General features: G+C 36.9%; 1 protein-coding gene across 1 annotated transcript in view; it reads right to left on the bottom strand.

Moving 5' to 3' along the window:
* cdh18.S (cadherin 18 S homeolog) overlaps positions 1 to 23,745 on the bottom strand; it is a 355,950-nt gene that overhangs the window by 158,300 nt on the left and 173,905 nt on the right. Inside the window, exon 5 of the mRNA XM_018269418.2 lies at positions 12,477 to 12,771. Within this exon, the coding sequence (XP_018124907.1) occupies positions 12,477 to 12,771 (295 nt within the window). The remainder of the gene's footprint in view (positions 1 to 12,476; positions 12,772 to 23,745) is intronic.

The raw sequence follows: 23,745 nt of genomic DNA on the forward strand, positions 1-23,745 counted from the left end.
TGGGTTATGTGTTCCTGGGACTATGCACTTTCAAGTTGAGTCACCGGAGGCTCTCATGGCTGCCCCAGACCAGTCCTCCTACTCTTGTATTTGTATTTTTTTGTCTGCTCCCTTGTCTCCACTCACTTCATTAGTCCCATGTGTTCTGTAATCTAGACCCTTTATAAACCTGCCCCTGACCTTTGCTCCTTCTTTGTCATTTTGCTTCCTAGAGGAACTGATTCTTGTTCTGAGATCCCTGTTCCTGAGACCCATCCTTGTTCCTTGATTCCCAGCCTTGTTTCTGTGCTCCTGTCCCTTTCTAGCCTTTCTTAATGGATTTCCTGGTTACAACCTCTGGCCTGTTCTTGGACTCTTTTGCCTGTTGCTTGACCCAACCCTTGGCTTTATTACTGGACTCTGTTTGCTTGCTGCCGGACTTAACCTTGGCTGGACTTTGTTTATGCATGCCGATCCATTCTGTCCATTCTGTCACTGACTAGTATATTACTTTATATTTTCATCAAGCACCTGTTTTGTTAATTTCATTAATTCTGGTATTACTTCATAATGACTTTTAGACTCGGTTCTGCTATTTACTGGTATACCCCGGGCTCCCTACCATACAGGCTCCCATCTGATTGCTTCAGTTCTGTGTCTGATCCTTACAGATTGGCTGCAATTTGCATAATTCTTGAGGGCATGTGGGAGGTGATGAAGATTGCTTTTCAGTTATTCCCAGAGCTGTGAAGAACCGTTCACTTTGGACATTTTCAGTCAGGATGTATTGTCTCTGAGTAGCCAGGTTAATAGTTTAATATGTCATTGTAGATTTGGAGTGAGACTCCTTGATGTTCTATAGTTTGTTGTGTCCTGGAAGATGAGATCACCCTGTCTATGCTCTTAAAATAGTGGAGTTGTCTGATGATGTATTTTGGTAATTTAGATCTAGGAGGCAGATTTCCTAAATCTCTGTGGTGATCTGGTACAAATGTAGAAAATAGATTTCTGAGATATGACTTTAAATACAATCGTTTCACAGTATCTGGCACTCCTCTGACTGTGTGTGTTTCATCTGTGATTCCTGTTCTCCAGGTTCTCCCACTGTAGATGCAATCTTTTCTGTTCTGTCCCCCAGCTCTATTAACTCTCTTTAATGCAGATAATGCCTGTGCCACAGTATCTGTAATGGTAATTGTTAATGAGTCCTTTAATGTGGGTAGGTGTTGTGTAAAGACTGACTCAGTAATGGGGGCTGTGGTATCTAATGCTATTAGTGATAAACTGCCTTCTATTAATCTCAACAAAAACTAAACCTAATTGAAATGTTGTTTGATTTCTCACTTATCCCTTTCCCTATAGATTGTAAGCCTTTGTGGGCAGGGGCCTCACTGTATAATGTTTCAGTTAGTTTGTCAGTAATTGTATACATTTTTAAATACATGTAATACTATTACTACTACTAGCAGTACTATATCTAGTAATAATATTGTAAAACCTTATATTAAGAAAAAATTATAATAAGAGAAATGTAGTTATTATTGATTATCCTATTTCATTTATATATTATTTGAATTTGAAATTTACATACCCTTAGTCAAAAGAAGCTATTGCATTCTTTGACCTAAATCAAAGAAGATTACAGAATAAGTATAGATTTGTATAGGAATGATACAGCACTACAAATATCATTCAAATAATATGGTGTACGGAATGAGAGATTTTTGATATTTTAAGATTTTATGAATGTGTTAAAATATGTCACAATATATAAGAGCAAAGCAATTAAAACTGAGGTTATTACGTAAAGCTATTATAATTGGTTTAAAATGGTCTATGGACATGCATTGCATACTCATTAAGGTTCACTACTATCTCTTAGAATGAAAACAACAAAATAGTTCGGCACTTACAGTATGTTAACTTATGTCTAAAATACCCAGAGTGGAAATATCTGAATGATTACCCACTAAAATAAGCTGCTGTTCAGGAGATTCTGTCATTTACAGCTTTATTAAACACATTTAAAGTCATTTTTCATTAAAAAAAAAAAAATCCTATATTTTTGAGGAGTGGTACCCAGTTGTGCTTGTTGTTTATGTTAAAAACTTTTGTTGGCAGACATTTCCTATGGAAACATAATGGGAACCCACATTGCTTACAATTCTGACTGACTGAACAAGTTTTACTAAGCATACCGTAAGGCAATGATCCCCAACCAGTAGTTCGTGAGCAACATGTTGCTCTCCAACCCCTTGGATGTTGCTCTCAGGGTCCTCAAAGCAGGTTCTTATTTTAGAATTCCAATCTTGAGAGCAAGTTTTAATTGCATAAAAAAAGTATAGTGTCAAGTATAGCCTCTTGCCAGTCCACATAGGGGCTACAAAATAACCAATCACAGCCCTTATTTGACACCCCAAAGGGACTTTTTTATATTTGTTTTGCTCCCCAACTCTTTTTACATTTGAATGTGGCTCACAGGTAAAAAATGTTGGGGACCCCAGAGGTGAGGGAATGTGACTTCTGAGTTCTACTTCTGATGTTGATAGATATATTTGTTCAACTCATCATTTGTAATGGTTTAATTAACAGGATATATTATGATTTTTCTATATGTAGGGGCCTATTTATTAAAGGTTGAATTTTAGTGTTTTTTAAACCATGATTGCAATGAATGTTAATAAAAATTAAAAATTTTTGAATAATTAATAGCAAAAATAAAGGTTTACATGGATTTTACACTAAAAAGGGTTGTTTACCTTGCAATGAACTTTTAGTGTGATGTAGAGTGTGATATTTTGAGGCAATTAGCAATTGATTTTCATTTCTAATTATTTGTGTTTTTTAGTTAAGTTTTTTATTCAGCAGCTCTCCATTATGCAATTTAGTGATCTGGTTGCTAGGGTCCAAATTACCCTAGCAATCATGCACTGATTTGATAGAAGCCTGGAATATGAATAGGCGAGGGTGTGAGTAGAAAGATGAGTAATAAAAAGTAGCAATAACAATAAATGTATAGCTTTATAGAGCATTGATTTTTAGAAGAAGCCAAGTAATTTAAAAACTATAAAAATACAAATAAAAAATTAAAGGCAATTGAAAATTTATTGGAATTAGCCATTATAAAACCTGCTAAAAGTGCCTTAACCTTTAAACAAAACAGGGATCATTTGTACATATATTGCAATTTATTTAAGATGGCCAACTATGTCAAAGTCAACCCTGGTATGGCCAGTCCACACTCAACTTTAATCTGATTCATTAAGAATTCTATTGCTTTATTATACATACATTATACAAGGTTTACCTGCAACTTACTTGCTGCTTTCGAGGCTAAAACTCTCAAACTTAGTTGCCCTTTTATTGGCCACCAGTGGGATTACCTGACTATACTGTAGTTGGAAAGGGTGGGAGCTACAACATGGAGCTGGCCACTGCTCCTGTATAAATTATAACAAACAAGGAAAGTTGTGCTCACCACTAATTTTTAAAACATTAAGTGGTTTAAATGAGGTTTTGACCACAAAATTAATACAGAGTAGCTTAAAGCACAAAATGTCTCGGTGTCTTAAAAATATTGTTAATGGGTTCAGTGCAGAGGACCTCTTGTATTTGTATGTATGAATTTTGTGGTCAAAGGCTTATTGCACCCCCGTTTAATGTTTTAAAAAATTAGTGGTGAGCAGAATGTTCCCTTGTTTGTTATAAAACATGCTAAAAGTAACTTAAAGGTGAACCAGCCCTTCAATAAATCTTAAAGGAAAAGTTCAGTGTGAAAATAAAAAATGGGTACATAGACAGGCTGTGCAAAATAAAAAATGTTTCTAATATAGTAAGTTAGCCAAAAATGTAATGTATAAAGGCTGGAGTGACTGGATGTCTCACATAATAGTCAGAACACTACTTCCTGCTTTTCAGCTCTATAACTCTGAGTTAGTCAGCGACTTGAAGGGGGGCCACATGGTACATTTCTGTTCAGTGAGTTTGTGATTGATCCTCAGCATTCAGCTCAGATTCAAAAGCAACAGATGTGAAACATGTGCCCCCCCCCTCAAGTCTCTGATTGATTACTGCCTGGTAACCAGGGTAACCAGTCAGTATAAACCAAGAGAGCTGAAAAGCAGGAAGTAGTGTTCTGGCTATTATAGTACACATCCAGACACTCCAGCCTTTATACATTACATTTTTGCCTAACTAACTATATTAGAAACAAGTTTTATTTTGCACAGCCTTCTCTGTATCTCCCCCCCCCCCCCCCCATTTGCTGGTCAGGATTGTCTACATCTGGCATTATGACAGAAATGGTTTAGTAAGTAAGTTGCACAAAAGTGTTTGTTGTCAAGCAGGACTGCTATAGGATCTTGATCAATGCATGCCTTGACTCTATTTTACATAAGAGATAATACTATCTATTGGTGGTGTTTTGGAACCTTTTACTTTCATGCATACAACTTATTTTAATTATTATGGCCAATGGCAGAGTTGCAGTGTTGCAGAGTATCTAAAGCCAAGAGTCTATGCAAAATACACGTTTACTTACATTTAACAGCAACCCTAGTATTATAAATTGTTCTCCAATGGTGTCCCATTGATTTGGGTGGTAGCATGAAGATATGACAATTGCACTCCTCTCTAAACTGTATTCTTTTTTTATATACACCCCCTATTAGTAGTTATTTATGAATTTACTTAACCACATGTAGAAAAAAGTGTCTGGTCTATAACAGTAATTCCCAACCAGTGGCACAAGAACAACATGTTTCTCACTAACCATTTTGATGTTGCTCCCAATGGCCTCAAAGCAGCTGCTTATTTTTTATTTCCAGACTTGGAGGCAAGAATCCATAATAAACAGAAATACACAATCACAGCCCTTATTTGGCACCCCGGGAACTTTTTTCATGCTAGTGGTTGCTCCCCAACTCCTTTTACATCTAAATGTGGCTGACAGGTAAAAAAAAAGAAAAGGTTGGGGACTCCTGGTCTATAATATTCAAATATAATACTTTGAGATTTTGAAAATATTGAGAAAATCTGAGACATGGTTTGATGACCTATTATTTAATACATTTAGCAAATGAGTGTTATTTAGCATATTTAAAGTTGACTAGAAAGGTCGAATTTTCAAACAAACACAATCTTTTATTTTAACACAGAGTACATTAAATAATGTAAACATGTTTTCCCTTTAATTTGAGTACTATTATCCTCTTCATCTAATTCTGTATTCAATATTCATGTTACAAAAAGAATATAAAAATCCTCTTTGATAATAACATGTCCTCAATATGAACAGTATACATACCAATAATTCACTTTCTACTTCTTAGAGCTGTAACCTTTCTAGAAAATCCATCTGGTTGGATGTGATTTGTTATTCTCTGTGTTGTTCTACTTCAGCAATATTGCATGTAAAAAATCCACTGTGACAAGGCGTTCATATCTTATTATATCTGTACTATGGAAATGCTCTGTGAACATGGTGAAAGGCTTAGCTCCTACAGTATTTGTTTCTAATTTCATTTGAAAATATCAGAATAAAATAAAGTAGTATCAAAGCTTGTTTCAATTTATTTTCTCTCCAAATAAATATATGTTAATTTTATTCATCAAAGTAGCTACTAAATTTATTCAGCCTGACATAGTTTTCATACTCATCACTGTTAATAGCAACATACTATGCATTTCAAATGGTGTATTAAAGATTTCTAAAAACAAATAACATAGTGATCGCTGAATATATTACAATAGGATAGTGGAGGAAATAGATATTAAAACATGTATGGTTAAACTCATCTCACAACTCTTTAACCTTGCCGATGATTAATTCCCCTTCTTCTGCCAGTGTTATTGGTACCAGCATTTGTTGTAACCAAGTCCATAACTTCACAAAAAAATTTTTGATGCCAATACATTCTTTAAAGCAATTTCATTTGCATGAAAACCGCAAAATCCACAATACAATGTAACACCATCTATAATTTTAAAAAATATGGTTTCATTACGCTGCAATTGCAATGTTGTATTGGGCTATATAAAGCTATAATAGGTTATGTCCAGCTGACTACAGTAGAGCAAAGGTTTCACTGGACAGGAATTGTCATTTGCTATATGGAAGGTATGAAGGGGAGGTGTAGTAGAACTGCAACTCACTTAGGCAACTGTGCTTAGAAATAAAATAAGGATACTAGGAATTTCTTGCAGCAAACAAACAGAGCAAGTTTATTGTCCAATACAATTACCAAAGGGTTAATACTGACACGATCCAATGACTCTGTAAATGTCAGGACAATTTGAAACAGCACGACGTGACACTATATGGAGACAGTGAGGGAAGTTTAAGGGTCATCCCTAGGGTTTCAATTCCACATGTGGCCATGATCCCTTACAGTGGAAGGAGAAATAATCTAAGCCTGATTCCCTGTCCAGACGGTGGTCCCTTAACTAAGGCATAGAGAACTACTCTCCACTAGGGATGTAGCGAACTGTTCGCCGGCGAACTTGTTTGCGCGAACTTCGACCGTTCGCGTCCGCCGAATGTTCGCGAACGTCGCGCGACGTTCGCATTTTGAGTTCGCGTTCGATTCGAATACAAATCGTTCGACCATTCGACCATTCGAATTCCTTCGACCGCTAAGAATCGAACAATTTACATTTGTTCGAACGATTGTAAGCATTCGATCGAATGAAAAGCATTCGATCGAATGCTTCGATCGTTCGATTCGAATGAAAATCGTTCGATCGAACGATTAAAATCCTTCGATCGTTCGAATCGAACGATTTTAGCGGGTGTTCGAAGTTCGCGAACACCAAATCGGCAGTTCGCTACATCCCTACTCTCCACTATCAATCCTTGTTGGAGAACAGGCTGCTCTTTTTATTTAAATATCTCTATCTAACTTTCTAGAAATTGCTATTAAATGGAATAACCTGTCACAGACAAATGCCTTCTTCATGGGGTCCCTGCATCCTGACTTTCACTAGAGATAGTGTCCATCTAGAGCAGGACAGCTTAACTGGGGCCTTGTTGATCCCAGGCTCCTTGGAATACATCCAGCTGGGTCAGGAACCACCCCTAACCAAGGACTATATTAAAGTATAGCAGGAAGTGGTCATTAGGCTATGGGCTAATGAAAGAAATATGTAAATGAATAAATAGATGAATGGACTTTACCCAGTAACAAGAAGAATAAGGAAGTGTAGGAATTTAAACCCATAGGGAGGATACAGATCCTATGAGTCCCTATACTAGTCTTTTTGAACGTTAGAATTTGTATTTGTATAAATACTGCTAATTCCATTATGGGGAGAAAGAGTATTCTTCATTGAAGGCAGCAAGAAGAAGCAGTCAACGCTCACTGCTGCAACCTGATCACGGATAACTAAAAATGAATGGGGAGAAGTTCAAAGGGTGCTTTGTTGTGCTCACAGATCTGGAGTTTGGTTTGGTGCTACCTGCCTTCCCAAGAATGAAAACTTGAGCATGCCTAGATCAGCCAGTACTTGGTAGAATTATGCTTGTGGAAATGTAAATTTTACAGAAATATCAAATACAATCAACACAACAATCAGCAGGTGGTATAGTGGTAAAATGCATAAAGCCCCCCCCCCCCTGTTTCCGTTTCATGTCCTCCAAGGACCGGGTAAGTATTGCAGGGGTCCAGCAGGATTCCTGTGATTTTACCCTTATTGGTAGATGGGACAGGTAGCTACCATCTTCTTATACCACTTACCCCTAGCTGTGGGTCCACTGTGTTTTGCCTTCCCTGATGTGTGGGTAGTCTTGAGGCACCAGCCAGTGCTGTAGGGACTTGTTTGGCTTGTGGAGCAGGTTGGTGCGGCAAGGAGAGGACTCACAGAGTATCTGCTCTTGTTCACGCTGCCTGCTTCTCCTCTCTTCTGGGTTGCGGCTGGCAGGTCGCAGTAGTCCACACTAAAGATGCTGAGAGTCGGACGGTTCTGGTAAGCATTTAGTCTTGCTTCATGGTTATTGGGGGGAGCTTAGACTCAAGGGAATGTTAGGTAGTTGAACTGCACCCTTCTATTATTTCTTTTAGCCATGTCCACCCTTTCTGAAGCTAGAGATCAAGAGAAAGATCTAAGAGGGGTTAGAAAATATAGATCATCTTGCTAAAGTTGTCAGATCCTTGATGGATCTGAAAGATGAAGACAAGCCATGCTCCAAGCAGGACATGATGTTTTTGGGTCGTAAGAATCAGACAGAATGTTTCCAGTGCATGATGTTATTTCATGTATCATTTCTAAGGAATGAACGTAGCCCAAAAAGATAGGCATTATTTCTGTTTGGCGATAAGGCAGCTGCCACTTGGGATTGTCCAACTAAGGTTGATGTGATTGGCAAAGAAGAGGATGAAGCCAGTTTTGGAGATCCTATGATCATAAAGTTGATTCTGCTTTAAAAAGACTTTTTGGATCTTCTGCGGCAGGGTTTAGGCCAGGAGGGGCCACATCATGTGTCATCCGAACTATTAGGCTTTGGATCACTCAGCTGGCTAAGTATATGGAAGATGGGGTTTCCCATGAAGATATGAAGTCCTCTATGGAAATTATTAAGCTGGTGGCATACTACTTGTGTGATGCTTCAGTGGAAAGTATTAGAATGACAGCTAGATCTTCTGCTCTAGCAGTAGCCGGTAGACATGCACTTTGGCACTGGGCAGTAGACCTGACATCGATGAGCAAGCTTTGCACCATGCTATTTCAGGGTCCCTTCCTGTTCCATAAGGAGTTGGAAGCTCTAGTTTCTAAACTAGGAGAAATGAATAAATTATTGCCTCAGGACAAACGCTTTTTTTCGCCTGTAAAATCAATCCAAAGGATCAAATCAGCTTAACCTCAGAAGGGGAATAATAGGTCAGAAGAGTCTCATAAAACAGATCAGTTCTAACACAAACTTATTCAGACCAGTAGGGGAAAACTGTGTTTTTTCCCACAAATGGACCAGGATTACCAGCTATCCTTGGGTACAGGAAGGGTACAGGCTTGAGTTATCCTCTCACCCAAGACCTTGGTTTCTTTGCACAAGGGTTCCCCGAGAGTTTGTGAAGAGAACATATCTTCTCAAGGGAGTCTAGGAATTTGTGCAGTCCTGTGTTTTGGTTCCTGTTCCTCGAGGCAAAGTGAGGAAGATCAGCATAGGGCAAGTCATTATCAGTTTGTGGTTATACCCTTAGGTCTGTTGTCATCCCTTCGCATTTTCACCAAGGTCTTGGTGGTGGTAGTAGCTTTTCTGAGAACCCAATCATTCCAATTGTTCCTTATCTGGAAGACTGGTTATTGAAAGCATCTTGCAGCAGTCTACTTCATCTATGGAATAAAATTTCCTATCTAGAGACCCTAGAGGAAGCAGATCTTGTGGGTCTTGCTGGACTCTAAACAAGTTTGTACCTACCTTCCTCAGCTGAGGAAAGTCAGCCTGTGCAGATCCTTGTCGGGTCTCTCTCAGCAGAGTGGGTTGGAGGGGTTGAACTTGATGGACTTTGTCTTTTTTCAACCCAATTTAACTATGTAACTATGAGTGAAGTCTCGATCAGGCAGGCCATGTCAGCCCTGGGAACAATGACAACAACCATAGAAGTGTACCTTTGGCCAGACTGCACGTTAGGCTTGAGAGCAATATGGAGAGTTTGAGATGGCACAGAAAGCACTCTTGACAATCTCATGATGCTACCTTCTCATGTGAGAAATTTGTTCATTTGGTGGAGAGACCCAAACTTGTCCAGGGGTGTTCCATGGGTCATAGAGCGGAAGCTCATTCTCACCACAAATACCAGCAGGCAAGGGTGGGGAGCAACTCTGGAGTAAAGTGTCTGGCAAGGCATTTGGTCTCCTCAGGAGGCGTCTCTCTCTTCCAATCACCGGGAGCTCCCGGCTGTTTGCAGGACTCTTAAGGCGACGGCTCACCTGACCAGGCAGTAAAGGTCAAAACAGACAATACTATCCTAGTGGCTCATCTGAACAGGCAAGGAGGGACTCACAGCCAGAGTTTGCTGGAACTGACACTCAGGATCTAGTGTTGGGTGGAGATGCATCTGCAGACACTGCAGGCAGTCTATATAAAGGGTTCAGACAACATCAGAGAAGATTTTCTGAGCCGCAGACTAGTTGTGCCTGCTGGAGATGGTGGAAGAGGACCCACTATTTATGGGCTCCAGCAGAACTCTTCTTCACCCGGGGCCATTGCATCATCCGGACCCCAGTAGACTAGTTCTGTCAGCATGGATCCTGAATGACAAAACGCTAACACAGCAAGGGTTGTCAACTGAAGTTATTGACATTATGGTTCACAGCAGGGAGATGGGAACCAATAAGATCTATTCTAGAGTTTGGAAAAGATTTTCTTTCTGGTGCTGTTGATTGAAACCAACTGTTAGAGATGTTTGTCCATTGTGGGATTTGAACCTTCTCTTGTCAGTCCTATCCAAAGACCTGTTTGAGCCAATATCTTCGATTCATATTAAGTTGCTAACGCTAAAGACTGTGATATTGGTGGCCCTCACTTCAGCTGGGGGGAGGTGAAATACAGAGTCTATCTATTGACGATCCTTATATTCAGATATTACTGGATAAGGTGGTGATGAGGCTTCCACCCACCATTGTTCCTTAAGTGGCTTCTACTTCTCATTCCTCTCAAGAGATTGAACTTCCTTTCTTTAAACCACACCCAGTGGGGACAAGAAATGCAAGCTTCACAAGTTAGATGTTAGATGGTGCTTGGTTTTCAATTTAACTAAGTTGGCACACTTCAGGAAATCTAAAAACCTCTTCCTTAATTTTCTTGAGGGTTAGCTGCTTCAAAACCTACAATTTCAAGGTGGCTCAAGCAAGTTATTGTTTTGCTTTAGAAGTCTAGAAGTCTGTCCTCTCCTGCCAGAATTAAACTGCCTTTAGCAAGAGCAGTAGCTACAACTTGGGCTCAGAGAGTGGAGGCATCGGCAGAACAAATTTGTAAAGCTGCAACATGGACTTCGATGTATATGTTTTCCAAGCACTAAAAGCTGGATGTATATTCTTCAAGGGAGGCTGCTTTTGGTCAGAAAGTATTACAGGCAGCTTCTGTTCACTCCTTTTGATCTTTTCAAAATCTCTTTGGTGTGCTGTCTGGGGACCTGAAGAAAGATTAAAATTTCTTACCTGTAAATTGTCTTTTCTTCAGGTCCCCTCTGGCAGCAGCATTTATCCCTTGCCTTGAATACATTTCTGGGTAAAGCAGCCTGTGTATGTCTTGATCTTATTAACTAACACGGGGGGCAGTGGGAGGGGAGGGTGTTTTTGGCATGTTTCCTGTCCTTAGGAGAAGGGGCCCATCTCTCTTTGGTGTGCTGCCTGAGGGGACCTGAAGTAAATACAATTTGCAGGTAAGAATGTCTAATCTTCATAGCATTGTTGCTACATTCAATTTTAATTTTAAACACTATTACTAGTATGTGGTAGATTTGCAAGAACTGAAACATCACAACCATACAGGGAGTGAGAAAATTGCTAAAAGTGTGGGCAACCTCCAGTTTTTAATTACAGTTATGTTGCTCCATTTATAAACAGGGCTAATCAGTACATCCATTTGCATTGTTTCAGATTTTAGGGGGTTCACACACAACAGTTTCTAAGAAAATGAAAAAAAAAATGCAATATAACACTGCTTAATATTAAACTACATGGTTGTTTTAAAATAAATACAGTTTCACTGACCATTAAATTGGCATTTTGTACCTCTCAACATTTACATTATCCTCCTATTTTGCTCTGTATGTATTTTTCTCCCTGTGTTTATGCATTGTGGACTTAGATTTGTTTAACATTTAGCACTCCTCAGTCCTCATTGTAGGTTTAGAGTAAATTATTTAATTTTCATGTGCCACCATACAACAGATTATATCAGTAAACTCTCAGCAGAAAGCAAAGTGATAGAGTAGGGTAATTTCTTAGGAAGCAGACAGACATGCTTATGAATATCATTGTGCATAATAGTAAAATAGTGATTAGGCAGTGACTACCGTATATCAATCCAGCAACTGTATAAGTAAAATATATACTATTTTGCCTACAATTCAGAATAAGATAAACAACATTTGTGCCTTTAATGCTGCTTTCAGGTTTTAGTTTTGGTAGTTGTGATGATATGTCACACTATTTAAAGCGAACTGCAGTTATTGATATATGTGGCTACTACAAAGGCTGATGTTGAACTAAAGAGCTGAACAGTTGAGCAAAATGTTCCATTAAGTTTGTAAAGTCATTCTCTAATGTCACAGTGAATTATGTGACAGTATTTTATATTTATTAATACTTTACAGAATATTTCAACATGTATGTTAAATTACATATACTGTATATTTGAGTTGATAAAATTTTCAAAACTAACACTTGTATATAGAAACTTATAAACTTCAGCCAGGGCTTAATACAAACTATCAAAACATTATTAGCCTTGGTAGAATAAATACAACACTTAAAATAAGTAATGTCATTTTGCTTACCAATTTCAGACATTTCTGGAACGGTGACTACGTAAGGTCCATCAGGAAATTCAGGTACGTTATCATTGATGTCTTGTACTTTAATAATAAACTCTGACTCTGGCTCAAGTGGCTTGTCTGTTCTCCTGTCGATTGCTTGTGCATGTAGGACATAATGTGTCTTTTGTTCTCGGTCAAGGCTTTTAGTTGCATGAATGTCCCCCGTTGTGTCATCTATGAGGAATATAGTTCCAGCACCTTCTCCTGTTAGTATGTACTTTACAGATCCATCACCTTTATCTGAATTTGAGTGCAACTGAAAGACAAAAATGTATTTAGAAATGCATGTGAATATTTAATAACATAGTCATATTTTTTTTTGTCATGATACAGCTACTGTACAAATTAAGTTACAAAAATGATATCACAACAGACAGACAAAATCATTGTCAATTTTATATCTTGTCTACAACCATAATGTTCAGACATTTAATAGCAGGATATAACATCTTTGTGAATAATTACCCAATCAAAATTATGGCTATGATGTTAGCTTCATTGTTCTTTTTTATAATTCAGTACTAACTGTAAGTATCTTCATCCATATTTTATTGTCCTGCTTTATTTTCTGCTAAGCAGTGTTGATTTGTTTTCGGATCCGCATAGGTCAAGTTTACATACATTACGTACATGCATTAGTTGCAGTCTGGATCTGTAATTTCCTTAAAGACCTTGCCAACTAAAAAAATCTTAACTCTACTAAGATTCTTTACTCAGTAAGAGGCTTCCTGAATATGCACGATTGTCTGTCTGAATAATTCAGAAGCTATTTGTCAAGGCTGTCTCACAAGCCTATATTTTTGAGTTTATCTTCCATATTCATAAATAAGGCATTATGTGTCTGTGTGATATAAATAAAATATATTTTACATTTTCTATTCACATAGAGTATCCATGTTACAGCACAGTGACATTTTTTCAGAAGCTTTGTCTGTGTCTATAAAACACTTTAGAACTGCATTTATAAGGTAACAAGACAGAAAATGACATAATGACAAATAAACAAAGTTCAATTCACATTTCAGAAATGAGAATAATTTTCTGGGTTTGCATATATTTATATTTATGAAAAAAATATAAATCTATATTCATGCTCCAAAATCAGTTAATGCTTATTAAAGAATACTTATGAACTGTGCATTCTCCTTCATTATACATATTCAAATGAAAAAAAAAAAAACAAAACAAAATGAAAAACAGTTTATAATTCAGGCTCTACAAATAATTTGGTATTTGTGCTATGGACTTTGATGTAGGAGTGAAGACACTTTTCACTTTGCTATAGTGAAACAGTTATAGACCAGAAAAGAATAAATAGGGAAATTTACTAAAGGGCGAAGTAGCTAATGCTAGCGATAATTTGCCAGCGTGACATCATTTGGGCACTTCGCCGATTTACTAACGGGTGCTGGCGTGAATTCGCTAGTAGACATACTTTAGTGCTACTTCGCACCCTAACGCCAGGTGAAGTTGCACTCTGGTGAATGGACGTAACTACGCTAATTCACTAGCGTGAACTCTACCTCTTGCGCCAGACTTGACTTCGCCAGCTCAGACCAGGCGAAGTGCAATAGAGTAGATAGGAGGATCTTCAAAAATAGTTGAAATTTTTTTTTAACGCTGACGTCTTTTCCATTTTTCAGGGTGATAGGCTGAAAAAGATCAAAAATTTTTTGGGGTACCCTACTTCCCCCTTACATTTCCTAACATATGGCACCTAAACTATACAGTGGGCACATGTGTAGGGCAATATAACAACTCTATTTTATTTAATGAATGTTTCCCAGGCTTGTGTAATGTAGTTTATGCTACATATAGGTCCATTGTACTTTAACTTGGCGCCGTATGCATCACTAGGCATCACTAGCGTAACTTCGGTTTGCTTGATGAACTAACGCTAGAGCAACTTCGCTACCTTTCGCCTCCCTGGGCGCAACTTCGGATTTTAGTGAATTTGAGCAGCCCTGGAGAAACTACGCCTGGCTAAGTGTGGCGAAGTGCGGGGATAAACACACACTTGTCTCACACTTGTCTCACATGATATAATTATATAATACACAAAACAACTCCTTCATGACTTTTAATACTTATGTTTTACAATTGGGGTGTATAATTCACTTTGTAATTCAAAAAACTCTTTCCATTTTTCATGCAGAATCCACATTTATACACACCTTTAACTCCTCACAATATAAATGTAGGATAAGAAGGGCACAGAAAAACATATGCAACATTAAATAAAAGGTAATACATTCTGTAACTTGCCACTTTATAATCTAGTATAGAAGTCATACATTCATTAGTTTGATACCATTTCAAGATCTTTCAGAATATTTTTTTAGGAATCAGATTTATTTATACTCCTAATGGGGGCCTTGCAAGAACATGGTCTGGGCACAAAACGCCAAGGTTGAGATCTTGGTAGGTTGATGTCTTTGCTTTCACTATTTGCCCAGAGTAGTTTAGAAGGGCACATATGCAACATTAAATAAAAGCTAATATGTTCTATAACTTACTACCTATTATACAAATCACACATTCATTAGTTTGATACCATTTCAAGATCTGTCAACTACCCTACAAGAGTTTTTTGGGAGTCAGATTTGTTTATACTCCTGCTAGAGACCATGCGGGCACAAACCCTTCAGAGATCTGTAAAGGTTGACATCTCTGCTTCCACTGGTTACTCAAAATGACAATTTAATAGGTAAGCAATAAATTAGCTTTGACCAGTGTTTGAGAGGCCTACCTGCCAAGAGTTTGCCATATTCAAATCAACTTATGTCCTGCAGAGACCAATATTTCTATGACATCCAAAAGCAATTAATTGAGAGGAGGGGACAATTATAATTTTCAGATGCAAATAACTTAAAGTTGCACTATTACTATAGTCTTAAGTGTGGGTAAAAAAGAAGAGGCTTTGTGAATGCTTATCAAATACAATGAAAAGTGCTTTCTTCAGTCATGCACAGAATTAATGCACATGAACAGAAAACCACATTATAGATTCAGTGAGCACTTCTAAAATCCAGTTATGGAAAAAATGTGTATGTTAAATATTCTTTTAAACTCCACTAGTGTCTGTGGCGTGCCACAGAATGTGTTAAACCACACAGTGTCAGACAGATAATGGTAAATTCACCTTGTAAACACCATTCCTTTCAATAATTCTGGAATAATTTTGTCAGCTGCAATCAGACACAGAATTTTGGCCCAGACAATAGAAGTGCAAATATTTGCTAACGAAAATTCTCCATCCTGATGTTATTTCAGGACTTCACCGATTTACTAATGGGCACTAGGGATGGGCGAATTTGACACGTTTAGTTTCACCAAAAATCCGCATTAAAGTTTTTTGTTGATGCACGCCACCATACAAGTCAATGGGCAGAATTTCCGCGGTGAAGCAAGGCGAAAAAATTCACCCATCCCTAATAGGCACTGCCATAAATTCGCTAACAAAGGAGATAAACTCTAGCGCTACTTTGCACTGTAACGCCAGGTGAATTTTTGCTCTGGTGAATGGACATAACTACGCAAATTCACTGAACATTACCTCTTGCACCAGACTTGCATTTGCCACCTCAGACCAGGCGAAGTGCAATAGAGTAGATAGGAGTTCCTCAAAAAAATTCGAAAATTTTTCTAAGTCCCAAAAAACGCTGGTGACTTTTCAGTTTTTCAGTGTGATAGGCTGCAAAAGATTTTTTTTTAGGGTACCCGGCTTCCCCCCTACATTTCCTTACATATGGCACATAAACTATACACTGGGCTCATGTATAGGGCATTTTCTTTGATTAAGGTTCCCTGGGCTTGTGTAATGTAATGTATTTGCTGCAACATATACGTCCATTCAACTTTAACTTCCCGCCATATGCAAATTAGCCAACACTAGCGCAACTTCGCTTTGCTTGCCGAATTAACAATAGTGAAACTTTGCCATCGTTTGGCGCCCTGGACGCAACTTCGCATTTTAGTGAATTAGCGTTATCCTGCCGAATTTTCGCCTGGCGAAGTGGCGAATTTCCAGAGGTTAGTGAATTTGCCCCATAGAGACAGAACTTAAACCTTACTTATAGATATCTGCACAATTATCAGTGAGATATTGGTTGAGAAGGACCAATGGGCTCCATACATGAGCCCAGTCAGCTTGGCAGAGAGCGAGATAGAGATATAGATATATCTCTCAAATAAAATAATGACAAACTTACTTTTCTGCTAATTACGTATATGTTGCGTCTCTTTATACATATTTTAGAATCTCATCAACACAATTAAAATCAATACACTAATATTATTTTTCCAGTCCAGACTGGAAATCAACTATTTGTTTATATTATCCTGAAAACAATAAGCATTAGTTGCAGGAGACCATCAGCTACCTCAGTCACTCTATCTTCTGTCACGGTCATGTTGAAGTCAATGGTAGATGTCCATTTTACAAATGGAAGATATCCTGAACTGTGCTGGGTTTCATAATAATCTGAATAATTAATGGTTTTCAGACAATAATCCGAAAAAAGTTTTCAGGTGCCAAATTGGAAAAATGTGTTCAATTCGGATTTTTTTAATGATTTTAGCAACTCTTTTACTGCGCCAGATTTTTTTGAGTTAATTTATTAAGAAATAAGGTTAAAATGGGGATGGGAGTTTGGTCAAAGTGGTTTCACTAAAATAATGAGACTTTTTTGGATTTTACGTGAATAACCCCCCTCATCTCAATAACACTGAAAGAACAGTTTTTAGTCCATGTTAAATATTTGTAGAAAATGTTTTTGACATAAAGTTCAGAAGGTTTTATAGTCTGAGCATTAGAAGACATATTTCACTGAAGAAAAACTTTGACTTTTTTGTAATCAATTTGTACTTATAGTTTAATACTTTGTTAATTATATTGCAAATTATTTGTAAAGTGTCTGTACACTGTTGATGTGATATCTCTGTGAATTGTTTTCCAAAAATTACCATAAGCAGTTAGTTTAATTCCAGCACACTTCTTAATGCAACCGTTTCTAATATGCAATTTAAATGATTAGTCTGTTACATTGATGACTGATTTCTCACTTGTCTTATGAAATACTTAACTTATTAATGTTAATTAATGTTTTATTAGTGCAGTTGTGAAACAACCTAATGTTTATTTTTGCTCAAAAACATTTGACATGTTAATTAATGCCAGAGATGATTGTTTTTCCCTTATTCGGAAACCTATTTTCCAAAAAACTACAATATCTCCCATATATTCCATTTTAAGCAAATAATTCAAATTTTTTTTCTCAAGTTTTGCTTTTTTTCTGTAATAACAAAACAATACTCTCTACCCTAAGTGAATTCATATTGGTGGCAAAACAATCCTAGTGGGTTTATTTATTGTTAAAATTATTTTTATTAGACTTAAGGTATTGTAATCCAAACTACAGAAAGATCCCAAGAATTCTGGATAATAAACCATATACATGTATATACAGTACATGTTTTTAATTTCTCATAGTTTCAAGAAAGATGCTGCTAAATGGAGAATCGTTTTTTCTGTTTAGAAAATCTTGCTTATGGGTTCTGGCAATTGTTTAAGAAGTAATGAGTTAGCCAGACATTCTATTTCACTGGTTCAGCTCACATATTAGAGCAGACATTCCACGGGAAGGCTCTCCTGTGATAAGCTATTTAAATGTAATGAAAATGTTAAGCAGGTCTCTCTTAGCAGGAAGGATACCTGCCTGTATAAGGAACTCCCAGGGGAGCTGCCTGCCACTACAAGAAGCAGAGGGTGAAACAGAAGAAATGACAAAAGACAGAACATCCAAGTCCAAGATATTAAGAGCAAATCCAGAAGACTGAGCAAATCAAGTGCCATGAATACATTGGTTACCCTAAAAATATACTATTTGCTTTATTGGTAAACCATATTGGACCCTATGTAGTAAGGGAACTCACCAAATGTGTTTAAATAGTGCCCTGAGGGCAGGATTTATTTTGATACTTTTTGTATTGTATGATGGAATGAAAATCCCTGTGCATCAACCATAGAGAACAGATACTGCCATAGCAAAAAAAAAGTCTCTCCGGGGCATTTTAAAGAAGAACCTTGGGGAGGGGGGAGCATACTGTAAGGACAAGAAAATGCAACTTTTTAGAGAGCTTAAACCATTTTTAATCTAAATTTTATATATAGATTTTACCTTGTTGATAGTGATGGGCGAATTTATTCGGCAGGTGCAAATTCACGGTGAATTTGCACATTTTCGCCGCTGGCTAATAAATTTACGAATTTGCAGCAAAAATTTGCTGACTTTAATACGCGCCAGGACCCATTTTGTTGCCGACGTCAAAATCGCTGTTTTGCTAAATTTTCACAAGTTTTGCGGGAAATTTGTGAAATTCGTGGTGAAACAAAACTGGACAAATTCGCCTATCACTACTTGTTGATTGTTATATAATAATCTAAGTGCTTTCATAGCTATATTCATTAATAAATAATACTTTCCTTGGTGGCTGTTCATTTAGTTCAGAAACAGGGTGCAAGGCTGACCCAAAACTGTTCCAGATACAAAATTGCTACAGATAGACATATAGTAATCTGCTATGAGCAGAGCATTATAGGAAGTAAGTTAAAATAAAGCATTGTGCCACTCTATAACAGTGACACAAAATGCATCTTTCTTATACTGTGAGTTATGAAAAATAACACTGAATTGGAAAAGTAGTGAGATAAAATGTAGGGTTGTATACATAATAATTTTACAACATAATGTTAAAGGAGATAATAGTTAAACATAAATTAATAGAGATATAGAAGGAGTTAATTTAACCTGTGGAGAATAATAGTCTAAAAGTGAAAAGGCTTTTGCATTTTACTAGGCAAAGGCTGACATAGTGTGGAAAATGCTTTTTGTAATATAGTGCAAAGCATAAAGCACATATCAAAGAGACAGCATGAAAAATGCTATTCAGCATTTCGTGGAAAAGCTAACATTAATATCTGATCTATCTACAAAGATACTGACAGCAGAAAATAACAGCAAACAACAAAGCTCTTTTACATGCCGCTCAGCTAAAAGTTGTAAGTCTATACTGACATAAAGCTATAATGTAGAACTGTAAAGATGAATGCACTCACCCAAGGAACTCTCCTGGTTTATGTTAAATGTGGTTAAAAGGTTGTATAATTTTGGTTGTTTCCCTTGTACAGGTACTAGTGATTTTCCCTATTGTATAAATGCCATGACATTTACACTGGTCACAATCAGAAGGCAACACTTTTTCCTATCTCTTAGTTTTAGACCTACAGTGAAGTAGTTAACACACTCCCCGTGTCTTCTGTTACTCATCGAAATATGTTTTCATATTTTGCAAGAATCTTGTTAAAACCCAATATTTTACCAATAGTAACATTTCTTTTCCCAAGTTGATGTGATTTAGAATCCTGAAAGATATTGAAATTCTTGTTGCTAAGATTTTCCCTGTAGATATTGGTTTCATAAATGCCAAAATACATTTTTTTTTTTACAAATAAACACTGCACTACAGTATTTCCTGTAAGATGTGATTGACACAGAACATAAAAAAGTGGCTCAAGGTAAAGGTTGTAAAAGGGTAATATTTGCTTAAAAAAAGGTAAAGAAATTACACGGTAGGTAAAACTACTGGGTTTATAAATGGTTTAAATGAATTGGCTGATTTTTTAATAATCTAACTATTGGCTGCTTCTGTTTTTGTATTTTTGATCAATATGGTGTTTGTATTTTTAATTTTAGGTTTGAGACCAGTTTTAATGAAGAATTAAAACCAATTCATGAGGTGTAAGATTCCTTCCATTCTTTCCTTTTCCAATGAAAGGTGTTACAGAGAAGGGGAATTTTAGTTCAAATACTACCCTGAGATAGAAAAAGAAAGCAATTATGTGCACGCACCTTAAATAATCCATCATAGGGTGCATTTGTAATCACAGGAGTTTCAAACAGGAGGTTTAAACTAGGTTAAAGGTTTGTTCTAAACTCAAATTTTTTTATTTCTTTTTTTATTTTTTGATCTGTAACTGGGATAATGAGTGCTAACAAGATTAAAGGTCTGACCCAATGCGCAATCTGCCATATGTATGCATATTTGAGATAAGAGGTCCAAACTAATTATGAGCAAATTGTCACATTAGAAGCTCATGTTAGAGCCCTAGAGCAAAAAAATTGCAACACTGCTGTTGATTGACAATCTTGAGAAGAGTCTCTTGCTCATTGAGCACGACCAAGAGGGGTCAGAGAGTTTGGGGAGAGGAGAATAGCAGCAGGATGAAAAGGCAGTCAGCTGGGTGACAGTAACACAATATAGTGTGGGCAAAAGGAAAAGGGAGATCCAACAGATTTGCCAGATGTGTGAAGAAGATGGGAGCATAAATCTTGGATTGGTAGTTTTAGATGGGACTGATCTCTCTAACAGCCAGGAGACCAATTTCTCTAGTATTGGTTGGGTAGACAGCAGAGTCAGGCCTAAACAGATTGTGGTTGTAGGGGATTCAATTATTAGGAAAGTGAATAGGGTAATCTGTCATCCGGATCACTACAACCGGACAGTTTGCTGTCTTACTGGTGCCTGGGTTCGGCATGTGTTTGACAGGGTAGACAAATCATTGGGTGGGGCAGGATTCAGCTGTCTTAGTACATATTGGTACTAATGACAACATTAATGATAGATGGACCTTAAAGAGTGAGTTCAGGGATCTAGGCCATAAGATTAAGGGCAGAGATTATGAATGGGCAAAAGGTTACATAGAAAAGTATCATTGGTACAGTATATGCTACAAACCACCATGTATGAGTAATGAAGCGCAGCTTCTTTTACAAAAAGAAGCTAGGTCAAGTTATTATTATGGAAGGCTTACTGTTAATTATGCAGACATTGACTGTGGTAATGGGGGCTGCCAATTCAGAAAAATCTAGCAGGTTTATAAATAAGATGAATGAAAACTGTTTTTTTATTCCAGCTTGTTCAAGAACCAACTAGGAATCAGTCTCTTTTGGATTGTGTAATAACTAATAATACTGAACTCAACTCTAGCATTTGTGTGGGTGAGACTTTATGGACTTTATGGAAGTGATCATAACATGGTCTCCTTTGAGATTATGTTGCAGAGACAATTCTATAAGAGAGTAACTAAAACACTCAATTTTACGAGTGCAAACTTTGATAGTATAAGGGCATCTCTGCAACATTTTAAGTGGAAAATGCTTTTCACAGGGTTAAACACAGAACAAAAGTTTGATGTCTTGTTAAAATGCTGCTTAGTAAATATACTAAGTGTCCATATATTCCCTTGTAAGCAAGGAATGCTGTCGCAAAACAAAACCTTTGTGGTGGCAAAAGCCCTGATCCCTAAGAGTTGGAAAAAAGTAGAACTCTCTACATACTGGGACTTATGGAAGAAACAAGAAAAAATTAGGAAATCACAGCAATTCTTCATAATAAAAGCCTGAATTTTTGGAAAATATGCAATCCTTGGATGAAACATTTCCAACTAACTAACTGATAAGGGATCTCAGTATACCATTTAGGACAGTATACAACTGATAGGACAAAGTGCTTGTCCAAACTGAAGATAATAAAAGTAATCAATCGAATGAGAGAAAGATGGGTCGATACTACTCTCCTTTTCCCTAGCATAATTGATGTTTATACTCTCTATATAGTTGAAAGAAGATGTAATATACAAATGTACAGACTATGTTATGACTTATGCTGGTAGTTCTCTTTGCGTATCTGTTTTTCTCCCCCCCATACCAGCCTTCTTTCTATCTGTACCCCCACCCCCCCATTATTAAAATGCAATTTAATTAAAAATACATTTGTGGTTCAATAGAAGTGATGGGGTTGAGGTGGAAAAGAAAGCCTTTTAAGGCTTTCAAGTTACAGTAGCTTGGAAAGCTAAAACATTTATCCGGTACAAGTAGGCCAATACATCATGCAAAAAAGACAAGCTAATATTGAGATGGAAAAAGGCATTCGAAAAATATGTGAAAAGAATTCAAAATAATATGTAATAATAAAAAAATGAAGGCACATTTATCAAGGGCTGAATTTCAAATTCATGTAAGTTTTTATTAATAAAAATGTATTTTTTTAAACTCAAATGAATTGAAACGACCCGAAAACTTGAATCAAATATGATTCAAATTATAAAAACTCAATTCAAATTACAAAAACTCGATTTTAAAAAACTTGATTCGAGTTTTTTTTCTCCGATAAAAACTTGAATGTTAGGAAGGCTACAAACATCACCAAATTGATCCTTGGACCTCTCCCATTGACTTATACAGTAATCCAGCAGGTTTTAGGTGGTGAATAGTCAAATTCAAGTTCTTAAAGGGCCAGAGTATAATAAATCTCAAAATGTAAATTCAAATTAAAAATTCAAACCGAGTTTGTATAATATTCGGATTTTGACCAGAAAAAAAATCTAAAATTTTTATTCAAATTTTTACGTTGACCCTTAATAAATCTGCCCCTTAATATTAATGTGTGTGTGTGTGTGGGGGGGGGGGGTGTCAGCTGGCTAATGATAACAGAGAAAAAGCAGAGATACTGAACTGTTATTTTTCTTCTTTGTACACAAATAAGAAACCAGTTAATGGAGGTTTCCTTCTTAACAGTCCCAATTCTATTAATGCAACTAATGATGCATACAGTAGTTCACTCACAAGGAAATTCAAAAGAGACTAGAACATGTTAAGATAAACAAAGGTCCTGAACCAGATGTTATTCATCCCAGGGTACTAAGGGAGCTTAGCTCTGTGATTGCCAAACCTGTTAACCTGTTTTTCAGGGTTTATTGAGGTCTGGCATGGTATTGAGAGACTGGCAAATTGCCGCTATTCAAAAAGGATCCCGTTCTCCACCTCACCTCCACCTACTGTATAGGTTGGCTAGTCTGATGTCAGTGATAGGAAAGCTTTTCGAAGGGGTATTAAAGGATAAGCTACTTGACTTCATTGCAAATAATAATACTGTTAATGTGTAGCAGCATTATTTTATGCGTAATAGATCTTGCCAGAATAATTTAATTTATTTTTAATGTACTATGTACTATGTAATTAGAACAGTGTTGTTAATGGAATACATGCAGGGCTCTGTACTCAGCCCTTTGCTTTTAACTTGTATTAATGACCTGAGGTGGGTATTGAAAGTATGTTTCTATTTTTGCTGATACAAAATTGTGCAAAACTATAGGTTCCATGCAGGATGT

Source organism: Xenopus laevis, chromosome 6S, assembly GCF_017654675.1.
Source record: "Xenopus laevis strain J_2021 chromosome 6S, Xenopus_laevis_v10.1, whole genome shotgun sequence".
Lineage (NCBI taxonomy): Eukaryota > Metazoa > Chordata > Amphibia > Anura > Pipidae > Xenopus > Xenopus laevis.